This window comes from Meleagris gallopavo, chromosome 2 (assembly GCF_905368555.1).
Source record: "Meleagris gallopavo chromosome 2, MGAL_WU_HG_1.1, whole genome shotgun sequence".
Lineage (NCBI taxonomy): Eukaryota > Metazoa > Chordata > Aves > Galliformes > Phasianidae > Meleagris > Meleagris gallopavo.
In genome coordinates this window covers 60,963,318-60,977,219 of record NC_139405.1, presented here as the reverse complement: position 1 = coordinate 60,977,219, position 13,902 = coordinate 60,963,318, and the positions used below count along the sequence as shown (strand labels likewise).

Genomic DNA, 13,902 nt, shown 5'->3' with positions numbered 1-13,902 from the left:
GAGGTGCAGCCCAACGCGGCACGCCGCAGCCTCCGGTGCCCCCACGCATCGCCGCCCCCTCCCCGCGGTGCCGCCCGGCCGGGCAGGTCCCAGCGAGCCGCCCGCCGCAGCCCGCCCGCCTTCGCTCGGTTGCATCAGCAGCGGCGACCTCGGGGCGCTCCCCTCTGCCCCGGCTCGTTTTTGCTGCGCCTTCAGTTCTCGCCCTCCTCCCCCCACCTTCCTGCGCTCCATTCGCGGGGCCCCTCCTCCTGGGCTGCCACCCCTCCTTTTCCCCTCCTCTTTCACAGTCAGAAAACTTGTTAAAAGCTCTGCCCGTGTTCCAAGTTAGAAAAAAACTTTTACGAGGTATCAGCACTTTTCTTTCGCTGGTGGGGAAGGAAGGATGAAAAATACAAAGCAGGAGTAGACTTTTAAAGTTTAAATAGACAGGTCCGAGCGCCTCAGCGTGCTCTTCCGTTTTCCCTTAACCCTCCAGAGAAGTACCCCGAGCCACTCGCACTGCTCATCAGCAGCGGTAAGTTGGAAGTTTTCCTTTCTCGTCTTTTGGTGTACACTTTTTTATTTTTTTTTTTCCTAAAAACTTTTTTTCACTCTAAGGATTTTGCACTTGTTTAAAAATATATATGTAATAATAAAAAGTTGTCCTGAAGTACTCGGTTTAAACTCGCAGGAATTACGCCGTGCTTTCCTTTCCTTTGTCATACTTTTACACATCTCTGAAAATACGACACTTCCCTCAACTTCCGACCTCGCTCCACGGGGAGAGGCTCTGCGGTGAGGTTGCAGCTGCGGAGCCGCGGACTTGTTGCTCCTTTTGGTGAAATCTGTGCCCCCCCTCGTACTGACCCAGAAAGAAGGAACGTAGGTGCGCTCCGCTCCTCTCCGCAGCTCAGCTCAGCGCGCCGCGTTCCTGCCCCACGCATTTCGCTTTCGTACAGCGATCCCACCGATGCCTGTTCGCTGCTCTTCATTAGGTGCTTTGTTAAATGCTGCTGCTAAGAACGTGTTGACTTCCACGTGGGCTTCCTGGCGATTTTTCCCCTTTTCTCTGATAATAGATGCGATAAAATCCAGACGTGGGTTACGGGATTCTAACCTAGTTTGTATATAGTTACTCTGTTTTAGCAACCTCGGTAAAGGGATTTTAGGGAAGGAATGTGAGATATCACGATACGTCTTACCACGATGGCGAGGTTTCTGAGTCCTGGGTGGTTATAAATGAAAGCTATCTAGGAGGGACTGTGAAAGAATATCCACAGTCAGTGTCATAATCCCGATGTGACACATTCCTTTTATACTACCTTGAAGGCTTAAATACTTTCAAAACGTGGCGAAAAGGAATGATTGAGCAGCATCTCTCAGCTCAAAAGCTGTTCAAGTTGCAAGAGTTGGCACGGTTTCACTCGAGGTCTCTGCCCCGTGCCAGCGGGGAGAGAAGCACACCAGAAGGCAGAGAGGGGGACCTGCAGCTGGAGCACAGGGTGCGGGACCTATCTTATCGAGTAGCATGCTCTCCTCTTAACCAAGGAATACTGTGTGCTGATGTTTGTCCTCGCATTTTGCCTTGCGATAACCAGCGAGCCTTGTGCAGGAGCATATTTTGTCTGAGGAATTCTTTCAGATCTTAAAGGGTGAGAGCCCACGGCAATGGGGATGAAAGTGAGCCATGAGCACCTGGGCCTGAGTCCTGCGTGTGCGTGCGTGTGTGTGCCCGTACAGGGAGTGAGCTGCAGGACTCAGTGCAGCTTTTCATCCCGCCTGCTTCACATCTGGACAGCACACTGCACTGCCGAATTTAAGCCTCTGGTCTTTGAGATGTTTACTGAAGTGCTTCCTTCAAAAACTTCAAAGGCAAACACTGGCACTGACCCATGATACCTAACAAGCGTACAAATGGGAGAAGGGCAGCAGCAGGCAGTGTTCGGGAGGAAGAAGGGGACGCCAGGGATTTGGTTTCTGGCGTAAGTCTGAGTGCTTCCACACTCAGGAGTGCAAACAGATCCAACACTGTGAAGTTATCTCAGTTTTCACATTCTGCAAGTCTACGAGATTAATTTTAGTTGTCTCAGAAATGAACTCTGGATTAGGCCAAGGATTCCTGTGGGCACGAGGAAGGTTAGATGACATTGAGCAACATCTGTTTCATCAGATATTGCTCTCTTTCCCGAGTCTCTAGTTTCCCCCCCTCAGTGCTACCCGCTGAGCTTATCTCGCATGGAGGCACCTGGCCTCTTGTTTATGCTATATGCACTTATTAGGATTCCAGATTTCAAGACCTGCAAGCACGATCTTCAGAGGGCCTGAGGGCCCCTCAAGGAATTCAGTGTTTCTTCTCCTAGTTCCTAAGCGAGTCAGAAAAGGGGTGAGTATGGGCAATAATACAGAGGGGAGACTTTAGCTGTACAACTAGAGAGTGCCTAAGAAAGTATTTCTGGTTGCTTTGGGCCCCTTTGCAGCTATGCTTTAGAAGTAAATTGGGTGTAGAGAGTAGAACATGGGAGAGAAAATCTTGTGGAGAAGATCTGCAAGTGACCACCAACATTGTGTGCAGACAGTGAGAAAGCAAACATTTCTGACGCTTTAAATTCTAGCTAATGCAACCATTTAGCATCTTATCTTTGGCAGATGAAACGAACTGAGGCTCATCTTTAGACCTGCAAATGAACTACAGCTTTCCAGGAGAATGTCAGACATTTGCTGATTTCCGTAGGATTTCAGAAAACTAATCTTCCCTATTCCAACCCATCTAAATGCTTTCAGTTGTACACCTCAGTTCTTTTCTTGACAGTATTGGTTGCTTTTGGGAGATACTCAGGTTGATTGATGTTCAAGGTCCAGAATCTTCTCTTTGGTAGACCACTTATTTTTTATGTCTGCAAGATTTCTCTAGGAAAAGCAAAGATTTGGCCTGTTTTCCAACTCCTTCAGCTGCAAAATCCCATTTTAGATCCCGCTCTTACCCTTACTGTTCTTCCATCCACTAGCATGTGACCTTCTAACCCTGCAGTCAGACCTGGACATGTTACCAAACACCGAGTTTGCGTTATTCTTCATGGAAAATATGAACCAGATGGCATGGTGAATGCTGTCCATAAAAAATACTTCTCAGATTTCTTAATTGTGGCTTACAAGTCAAATTTCTTCTATATGTGATCATCCAAAACCCATGTAGATGAATGCTGTAATATCTCCTGCTGCTCTGTGTTGTTTTTTCCTATCTTTACCCACACACAGTAGAATCTGGAAGAAATCCATCTTTTAAAAAGTTTAATAGGCCTGCATTAGTCTATCACCCCCCAAAAAACCTCTTTGAAGTAATAATCGGAACTCATGAAATGTGTATATGCATCATCAGCTATATCCTAAAATTTCAGAACTACTGAAATTGCACCAGTCCCTCAGATCAAGCTGTGCTATTCAGTGGAACGGTTGAAAGAAATGTAATTGTTAAAAGAAGTGTAGATGCTGAAAAAATAGTTTTTGACTGTGAACTTCCATCAATTTCAAACTATTTACTAGTTAAAACATTTAAATATTTGTTTGATGCAAAACCTCTTCTTATACCTAATAAACATACAATGGAATCAGTTAATAAAAATGGTCTTTCAGTGTCCGGAAAGCAAACGAGTTATGTCCTGTGAATGAGTTTTCCCTGAAAAAAAACAAAGTATGTGTTTCGTAAAGCAACAGAATCCACTTAAGTGAAGGAATAATATATTTGTGCCACCACAAGATTATCTGATTAACAGCACAATGTTTTGAATGGATGTGGGGTTTTTATCACTGGCAAAGACTAGAGTGTAACTGATCTCTTTAAAAAAAGTTTCTTTTCAAAACTATGTATGAGTAATTCAAGTGTGGAATGTTTCCTCCTGGAGTTTATATTGCCAGAGGATATAAATGAAACTTAGCAATTTTGCATGCTGAAGTAAATTAAAAAATAGGTAGTAAATTCTCAAAATATTGCAGGTGTGGGATTAGGTAGGTCAAAACTGAAGTAAATCATGTTACTGTAATGGACCAGAGCAGAGTGTAATTAAAAAACAAACAACATATAGCTGCCTAGAAATAACACATCCCCTGTTTTCTTAATCAAACTTTCAATCTGAAATAACATTTAGACAGTAAAAAAGTACACCGAGTCTGAGGAAAGTCTGTTAATGCAGTAGTTTCAAATCATCTGAAAGCTGGCTAATTAAATCAAGAAGCTGTTACTTGAAAAAGGCTCCTTCTGTCCACTTCTACTGCTAGGACATGGAGAAAAGTTTGCCTGTAAAACAAACTTCACGTGCTGTATAGTTACAGACTGTTCTCTGTTTTAACAGTCTCAGCATGAGGGACCCAGTCACATTGCATTCCTGCCTTTCCAGAGCCCTCTATGCTCGTGTGCTGACGCCTTTCCTACCAAACTGAACCAATAAAGACAAACTAATCTTTTCCTAGGAATGACTAAACCTGGGAATGATGTGTCCTGAAAGGGTATGTTGGAAAGAAACATGCTGCGTGTCCCTGCCAGCAAGGCTTCCAGATTTAAAAGTCTGAAGAGAGCCTGATCCTTTGATGGGACTTGGTTCATATGAAGAACTAATTATGTGAGGAAGGGTCTGTATGCCTCAGTAGGTAAACTTCCTCTGCACTTCAGAGTGAGCTGACCAGGCGGGCTGCGGAAGCAGCCCTGGGTTATTTTGCAAGGGTTCAAAAATAATTGGCACCTCCGAGCCATTGGAGCAAGTACTTTAAACACTTGGCTCTCATTATTCTCTGACTCTTTCTGATAGCAAAAAAGACAGTGCTTTCTTATTTGGTGTAGCATATATTGTTATGATTGAGTATGCCAAATTTATAACTTTCTGTTTCCAGTGAGTCACCACTCTGTGAAAGAAAATCTCCTTGGTACTAAAACTTCCTATTTTATGAATTATCCAGAAATTGGGTGTTTTTGTTGTTTGTTTGTTTGTTTTCTATAAATAACCTTCACTGGGGAATATATCCTTGATGTGACGGGAAGGAAACTAAAGAGATTACTCAGCATGCATGGTACAAACATCTCTGCCCAGCAGCATCTACTTCAAAAGGGATGCTTTGTGCTTATTTTTTCTTGTAGGTGCCCAATTTCACATGCTTACTCATGTGGGACAAGTTAAAATGTAGAGTTTTAAGCAGAAAAGGTTACCATTCTCCACTTGATAAAAACTATGTATTGAGCTTTGTTTTTCCTAGGAATCTGGAACGTTGAGTAGAATATTTTACTTGTTTTTTGTCACCTCATGTATTTTTGGATATCCTTGAGAAGTGGTGCGTTTTCCTGAAACTTAAACTCAAGTTGAGAGACACAGTTTAAATTTGCTGTCTTTTACAGTTGGAGTGCAAATCGCCTACTAGGAGTTGCCTTAGAAAGTGCTCACTTGTCTTTCCTTCCTGGGTAAATCTTTTTTCCTTTCAAAGTGAAGTGAAGGAATTTAAATCTAAAAAGATGCAAATGAGGAGTTGAAACTACAGTAAATCAAGCAAGCCACAGATAGCCAGGAAACCAGTTCTTCCAATGTGGTAACATAAGCTTTGCTGTGCCTGATGCATTTAGTATTTTTGGCTCCTTTATAAAAATGTAGCTGAAGAGTACCAATATCGATCTTTGTGCTGCAAATACTTATTTATAAATTTAATTTAGAAAGCAAGATTTTCTGAAGCAAAGCGCAGTAAGAACTTTGCATCATTAGGAACTACACTCAGATGTATCACACACAGTGTAGTTACGTGTGGAACAGCTCAATTTAATATTGCCATGGAAAATGTTGTGCACATTTGTAATGATTAAATGTTAGGTATCTGACCCTACCATTAACTCAGTACATTTCTTTATGTAGATTATACTATGTTTTGCTTTCCTGATCTTTTAAAGAATGAATATGTAAGTAACCGTGGATGAGACACACTGAAAAGAGAGAAATCTTTCATTTATTCTTAGCATACTCAAGGAGTACTACCAAACGCTTCCACATCCTGCTTCAGTGGTGTGTCACAGCTGTTTTCAGCCTGCGGCAGCTGTTAGTCATTGAACTGCAGCTGCCACCAAGGAAGCTGGTTTTAGCCAACCACAGTGGCAACCAGGAGTTTTCATGGACTTCTTGAAAACATGACTGAAATTAGGAACTTCTTTCTTTCACTTTGTTTGGAGACATCATAAAATATTTATCTTTACAGTTTCCCATACTTCCCAGTCCACCTGGAGACCAAGTGAAGCACATGAACTAGAACAAAGCTAACTGTTAGCATACTGTTAGCATTGATCTGTGTGTGATTCAGCTCATCAAAAGTATTAAACATCTGTCTTAACCATCAGTTGTTTTTTTTTTTCCTTTGTTTCCTTCTTTAGCTGATATCTCGCAAAGATGGGTGATTGGAGTGCCCTGGGAAAACTTCTTGACAAGGTTCAAGCTTATTCTACTGCAGGAGGAAAAGTGTGGCTGTCTGTCCTCTTTATTTTCCGAATTCTGCTTCTGGGGACAGCAGTCGAGTCTGCTTGGGGAGATGAACAGTCCGCTTTTCGGTGCAATACTCAACAGCCTGGTTGTGAGAACGTCTGCTATGACAAGTCCTTCCCCATCTCCCATGTGCGTTTCTGGGTTCTGCAGATCATATTTGTGTCTGTACCAACCCTCTTGTACCTGGCGCACGTGTTCTACGTGATGAGGAAAGAAGAGAAGCTGAACAAAAGAGAAGAAGAGCTCAAGGTGGTCCAAAATGATGGTGTGAATGTGGATATGCACCTCAAACAAATAGAAATTAAGAAATTCAAGTATGGGATTGAAGAGCATGGCAAAGTAAAGATGCGTGGGGGACTGCTCCGTACGTACATCATCAGCATCCTCTTTAAGTCTGTCTTCGAGGTGGCTTTCCTGCTGATACAGTGGTACATTTATGGGTTTAGCCTGAGTGCCATCTACACTTGTGAGCGAGACCCATGCCCTCACAGGGTGGACTGTTTCCTGTCCCGTCCAACTGAGAAAACCATCTTCATCGTATTCATGCTGGTAGTGTCTTTGGTGTCTCTTGCCTTGAACATCATTGAGCTTTTCTACGTGTTCTTCAAGGGTGTCAAGGATCGTGTGAAAGGAAAAACCGACCCCTACTCCCACAGTGGCACGATGAGCCCTTCCAAGGACTGTGGTTCCCCCAAATATGCGTATTACAATGGCTGTTCCTCACCAACCGCCCCCTTGTCTCCCATGTCTCCCCCGGGGTACAAGCTTGTTACCGGAGACAGGAACAATTCCTCCTGTCGTAACTACAATAAGCAAGCCAGCGAGCAAAACTGGGCCAACTACAGCGCGGAGCAGAATAGGATGGGGCAGGCTGGCAGCACCATCTCCAACTCACATGCCCAGCCCTTCGACTTCCCTGATGAGCACCAGAACACGAAAAAACTGGCGTCAGGTCACGAGCTGCAACCCCTCACCATTGTGGACCAGAGGCCTCCCAGCAGAGCCAGCAGCCGAGCCAGCAGCAGGCCTCGACCTGATGACCTGGAGATCTAAGTTTCTCACTGCAGTACTTGCTCGACTATGAAACGACATGCATTGGAAGATGCAGTCAGTGCTGATATTGTTCCAGTGGAGGTGGTACTTAACAGTCTCAAGCAGGAGATTTTAACAATCGTAAAAACAAACAGGCAAACAAACTTTTAAAATACTTGCTGTTTTTTGGGGAGGATATGGGGTTGGTGTGGGGTGGTACAATACACATTGGTATTTAATGTAGCTGGTTTAAAGAATTTAAATACTTAAAAAAAAAAAGAAAAAGATAAGTAGTCGTTACTAAGGTATGGGGCTGTTTTTTCTAGAAAGGCTGTAAATATCTGAGTTTATGTGTATGTGCGTACTGTTGTGTTTGTTTCTTAAGAATCTTCTAAAACCCAATAATAACTGAACTCACATTTGTCAGGGTGAAGTGCTGTCTGAAGATGAAAAGGTTTTTCCTATTCAACAAGCAAAAAATCCAGGATTGTCTCTGATCATTTCCCTGTCAAGAACATTCCATTCTTAATAAGTGCACTTTGAAGGTAAACTTTCCTTGCATAGTCCTCCAGTTTGTTGAAAGGCTTCTATGAGGACAGTCTACGACTCAAATTTCAGAAAAAGCCCACCGAGAAATACTTTGGTCACCTGCTTTTCCAGCTCTTAATGCAGGTAGATTTAGTGATGTGCATAGGTGGAAGTGGGATGGCTTCATGCTCCTAGAACCAGCAACCACACTTTTGCCCACAGCAATATTCATGTCCTGCTGTTCACGTGCAGTCTCATTAGCATCGTATAAAACCCAGTTGGCTGTCACTTGCAGATTTAAGCATTAGGACAGGCAAGCAAGTTACTATAATTAATTTTATCACACCTTTACATATTTTAAGGGTGTACATGTGTGTGTGGACATGGAGGTAAAGGTGTACACAAAACACACTTGGAAGCATACACTGAGAAGCATACGCACACAGATTACTTGCAGTTGACACTTGCTCATGGATATTGTGAAGGTGTGGGCCACTATGGTGTTTACATTCTCTGATTCCTTCAATGCAAGTGAAGCACATGTCATATATTTTTTTAATTCTATATAATATTTTCCATGTATCCTAAATGGATGCTTTTTTAAAAATAAAAAATAAAAAAGGGCCTAATCCTGGATGTCTTGCTCTGGAAAATCTCTCTTTTAAGTCAGTGGGAGTTTTACCTGAGCAAAGTCTACAGGATCAAGCTCAAGATGTAGTGACCCATCTTCTTGCTGGCATGAATGATATTCTTTATAGAAGTTAGGGATGGAAAAGACCCATTCGGTCATCTAGCCAATCTCCCTGATAGGTAATAATGATGCTTGAACAATAGAAGTTGTAGTACTGTAAGCAAGCTTTAGTCTTTTATGTGAAAAACTTAGAAGAAATGCTTTGTGCTGGATTAATAATAAAATATGCCTACATGACTTTTGCAGTAACTGGTATTTTTCTTATACTAAGTATTCACATTTACTGAACTGTAGTGTCCACTCCGAGTTTGACAGTTAGGTCTTTCTAGATGGCTCTAGCAACTTTAGTGTTTACACTTAGGTTTTGTTTGAAATGCAAGTGAAGTTGAAAGGATTTTTTTAAAAAATACAATTCTAGATAATTTATTTGAAATAAATTCTAAAGAAATCTACCAGTTTCTTCAAATGTATTGCCTCTTAGCTGAACACAGATTGACCAAGGAAATACATAGCTTGGTTTCATTTTGCAGCAACACAGATAAATGGTTTCATTTACTACAGTATATTAATTTGTTTGACATTCCATGTTAAACTACTGTTGTGTTCAACTTCATTGCATGTTTGCAACCATAGTCCATTGGATCATGTTGTCTGGAGAACATTAGTCAATAAAGTTTTAATTTAGTATAAATACATGTTCTGATTGTCATTTACTATTTTATACGTCCATGTATTTTTCGTTTCAGTATTGCAGTTCAAGCTCCTTCCTTCCCTCTTCATTTTTCCCTTGTCACGGTGCATTTCAGAAGCAGTCTTGGTAAAATCCATCTGGATTTACTTTGAATTGAAATTTATGAGGGCCAAATTCAGAGACCCTCACAGCTCTGGAACAAAATCATGCTCAGCATGAACTACTGAAATGTACATCTTGCCATGAGCCTCAGAATATATATAGTTACTTGCAAACTATTAGAAAATACTGTAATAGTAAGATACAGACACAACATTTTAAAGGTTTTTTTCATATGCAGACACTGTTCTACACTATGAAATCATTGCTTCAAGTTTACGTTCCGCCATGTAATCAGATTGTTTGACAGTTTCAATTTCTGAAAGGAAATCCTCACTCTCTCAATGAGAGTAAAGTGAGGATAGGATTTCACGTAGTGCTTGCTGCTTCATCTTTTAGATCCCTGTCCCAGTGAAGACATATGGTGCTTGGCTTTCCCACTTTGGACTCTGAAAGAAAAATGGTTAAACTCTTAAACTCCTTTTTTTTTTTGAAAAATCAAAATGATCATGAAGTTATCTTACAGTTGTCTACTTTCAATTTGCTTGGCAAATTTCTTCCCCTTCCTACTAGTAAAGAGAGAAAAGAGGGGAAATTAGCAGGACAGGAGTACTGGATTTATATCTTTGAGAGATGGTACTAACACAAGGAATGTTAGTACCTTGAAAACCTTGAAGTATTTCTTAAGTAATAATGATGAGTCATATTTTAAGCTGGCTTGCCCTAGTTCATCTGTTCAAAGGGAAGAACATTCCAAGCATTTTGTGAGGATCGTCCCATTGGAAAGGTGAGTACGGAAACGTTCAGTGAAGGGCTCACCCTGAGACAAAATCTCTTGTCTCCTAGACAGACTGATTGTTAAGTATGTCCCAAGCTATGAACTCAGTTCCTTAAGGCATCATGGACAGATGAAATAACTTAGTGCTTCAGTGTCAAGGCTCTTGAGTGATTTTTTGGTGGTGATACATGTGTGGACATGTTTCAGGCCAATTCTCCCACCTATGTATATTTTTGTGGAGTGTATTTCTTGCATACTTTGAAGTTGCCATGACAATGATGTGTGCCATTCATCCAATTTCCTTATATACTTTCTCCAGTGTGCTTATTCAGCAGCAATTGCATTCTCTGCAAATGATAAAAAAAAAAAAAATCTATTAATTCTAGTGCATATTTCTATGTTAGATAGTGAATTTTAAGTGGAAATGACATTATAAAAACATTCCTGAGGATAATCAAAAGAAAGCTTACAAACAACAGCAAGAAACAAATTTCAAAATCTGCTTAGTACTAAAAATTTTTGTTGATTTTTTTTTATAGTAGTATTTTGGGAAAAAAAAAAAACACATTCACCTTAAGGCCTCCACCCTACTCCAGTAATTTGAAATGTCTGTAAAGAGTAAAGTTAGAAGGATGAACATTAAAGATGGTCTGAAATCTATATGTAGATCCTGTAATTTCAAAGTGTTTTAAATACAGTGAGCTCACAGTGAGGGTTCCTTCCTGTTTTAGAAGAGAAATTTCCATATTTGAAGGGGAAACAAGTATGGGCTACAGCAGTAGTTTGTGAACCAGAACAAACTGTGAGTGTACCTGCTACACCCTCTGAAATCGGTCAGTTTTAAATTATGCACTCATCTTACTATTTCAGAACTAAGGCTGTCTACAGTGCTTCTGTGCTACATAGGTTGACTGGCTGTCATTTCCTTAGACTTTCTCTGCAACTTGGTATTGATTTAAAAAGGGAAGGGGAGAGAAGGGAAGGGAAGGGAAGGGGAGGGAAGGGAAGAGAAGGGAAGGGAAGGGAGGGGAGGGAAGGGAAGGGAAGGGAAGGGAAGGGAAGGGAAGGGAAGGGAAGGGAAGGGAAGGGAAGGGAAGGGAAGGGAAGGGAAGGGAAGGGAAGGGAAGGGAAGGAAGAAAGAAAGAAAAAAGAAAAGAGAAAAAAGAAAAGGAAAAAAAAAGAAAAAAGAAAAGAAAAGAAAAAGAAAAGAAAAGAAAAGAAAAGAAAAGAAAAGAAAAGAAAAGAAAGAAAGAAAAGAAAAGAAAAGAAAAGAAAAGAAAAGAAAAGAAAAGAAAAAAGAAAAGAAAAGAAAAGAAAAGAAAAGAAAAGAAAAGAAAAGAAGAAAAGAAAAGAAAAGAAAAAAAGAAAAGAAAAAAAGAAAAGAAAAGAAAAGAAAAGAAAAGAAAAGAAAAGAAAGAAAAGAAAAAAAGAAAAAGAAAAGAAAAGAAAAAAAAGAAAAGAAAAAGAAAAGAAAAGAAAAGAAAAGAAAAAAGAAAAGAAAAGAAAAGAAAAGAAAAGAAAAGAAAAAAAGAAAAGAAAAGAAAAGAAAAGAAAAGAAAAGAAAGAAAAGAAAAGAAAAGAAAAGAAAAGAAAAGAAAAGAAAAGAAAAGAAAAGAAAAGAAAAGAAAAGAAAAGAAAAGAAAAAGAAAAGAAAAGAAAAAAAGAAAAAGAAAAGAAGAAGAGAAGAAAAGAAAGAAAGAAAGAAAGAAAGAAAGAAAAGAAAGAAAGAAAGAAAGAAAAAGAAAGAAAGAAAGAAAGAAAGAAAGAAAGAAAGGAAAGAAAGAAAGAAAGAAAGAGAAGAAGAAGGAAGAAAGGAAGGAAGGAAGGAAGGAAGGAAGGAAGGAAGGAAGGAAGGAAAGGAAGGAAAGAAGGAAGGAAAGAAGGAAGGAAGGAAGGAAGGAGGGAAGGAAAGTATACAGATTTAAATATTTTAGTGCTGGAACTCAAATCTGGGAGTTGCCAGATCTGAACTTAACCTTTATTCATTCATGTGCAGTTCTGAGTATGACAGACCAAAACCTCCTCCTGTATTGATGGTGGCTGTTTCTACCTGACTAGGTCAGGATTTGTTTTAATTCTTCTTGTAATTCCTCAGTGATTATTACTGCTCCATTTTCCAGACTTCATACAAATTAGGGTGGAAAATAGGATTTGCCCACCTTCTGTAAAACCTTCTTTCTCTATTTACTGCTAATCAAAGCTTGGCAGTACTGGGCTTTCTACTGAACTCATGAACTACTTGGATATACAGTATTTTTTTTAACATGGTGTATTACACAAATCTCTTTCAAGATGTCTTTCTTTTCTTCTCACATTATTAACTCCAGCTATTTGCAGTTGGATTTACTGAAGGATTCAGTTGGCTGAGGAGGAATATGTGGCTCTTGAGGATTTCTTTGGGGAAAAAAGGGAAAAAAAAAAGTACAATCCTCAGGTGGCACAGAGTTGTTGAAGCTACTTTAGCATTACTTTTATTTCTACTGCCAGCATAAAAAAATACTTTTAGATGTATTATTTGTCCCAATCCCTTGAAAATATTTGAGAATTCTCCATTTTATTCTAATTGATGATCAAGACGACTTTCGCACATAATGGCTCCAGAAACAGAGGACTGTAGGATTTGCTCTACAAAGAGATGACTTAAACCACGTGCTTTTGATTTTGCCCAAGGACATATTCACACCCATACTCTTTCAGTCCTGGAAAGTGTGTCAGATGAAAATTACATGATGCGAGCACATCACTAGATTAAAACAGGAAGAGCTCATTGGCCTGTCTACTTATTTAAAAGGTATTTTGGTAGACAGAAAAAAAAGAATGGTTATCTTAAACTTGCCTCTAAAGCTTCCTGACATACAGCATTACCAGAAGACCCTTACAAAGACATACGGACACTGTGCATGTATACCCCCCAGCGTTATCCCACAGTTTCTATGTCTAGAAGCTGTTTGAATTGACAGAGCTTCTCAATGATCTGGAAAGATCAACTGCCTCCAAGGTTGCTGCCTTCCCTCACTCTTTTCTCATGGTAGCCAAAATACTGCATCCACTTTACTGGCATGCTGGAATTTGCAATGCAAAAACACTTTGGGCAAATACAGACAAGTTTTCATAGGGTTCCTTTTAAGTGTTGAAGAAGCATAATGTTTGAAGCTAGAGGCAAAGATTCTGGGACAGGCTATACTGGGTAAGTAACAGACAGAAAGTAGGGTCAACCAATCACAAGGAATGTTTTTCTGGTGACTGTGGACTCTCCCGTCATTTCAAAAGACTGTCTCTGCTATTATGTTGAAGAGATGTGAATAATAAAATGAAACATATGAGCTTAGACTTGTATAAAAGGGAAAATGCTCAGACATTTAAATTGCTCCTTGAAACAAGCCTAGACCACAGTTGCATATTTCCTATTAGAACTGACAGGAAAACCAAGAAAACATTTGCAAGTTCCTGGGTTTTACTCATTTAAACTGGTGTCAAAGTTCATTTCAATTTCAGATATAAACAGATTGGTTCCATAAAGAAATATTATGACATTTAATTTTCAACGTTACAACTGCAAAAGGTGTAAGCTATTAAGTCTTGAATGGTGACCACTTCAATA

The 13,902-nt window shown here is 40.0% G+C and overlaps 1 protein-coding gene across 1 annotated transcript; it reads left to right on the top strand.

Annotated features, from left to right (window-relative positions):
* The first annotated feature begins 352 nt into the window (after positions 1–352).
* On the top strand, positions 353–7,640 carry GJA1 (gap junction protein alpha 1). The gene is made up of 2 exons (XM_010707430.4): positions 353–514; positions 6,374–7,640. Exon 2 carries the CDS (start codon positions 6,390–6,392, stop codon positions 7,533–7,535), a length of 1,146 nt encoding a protein of 381 aa, XP_010705732.1. The 5' UTR covers positions 353–514; positions 6,374–6,389; the 3' UTR covers positions 7,536–7,640.
* The last annotated feature ends 6,262 nt before the right edge of the window (positions 7,641–13,902 follow it).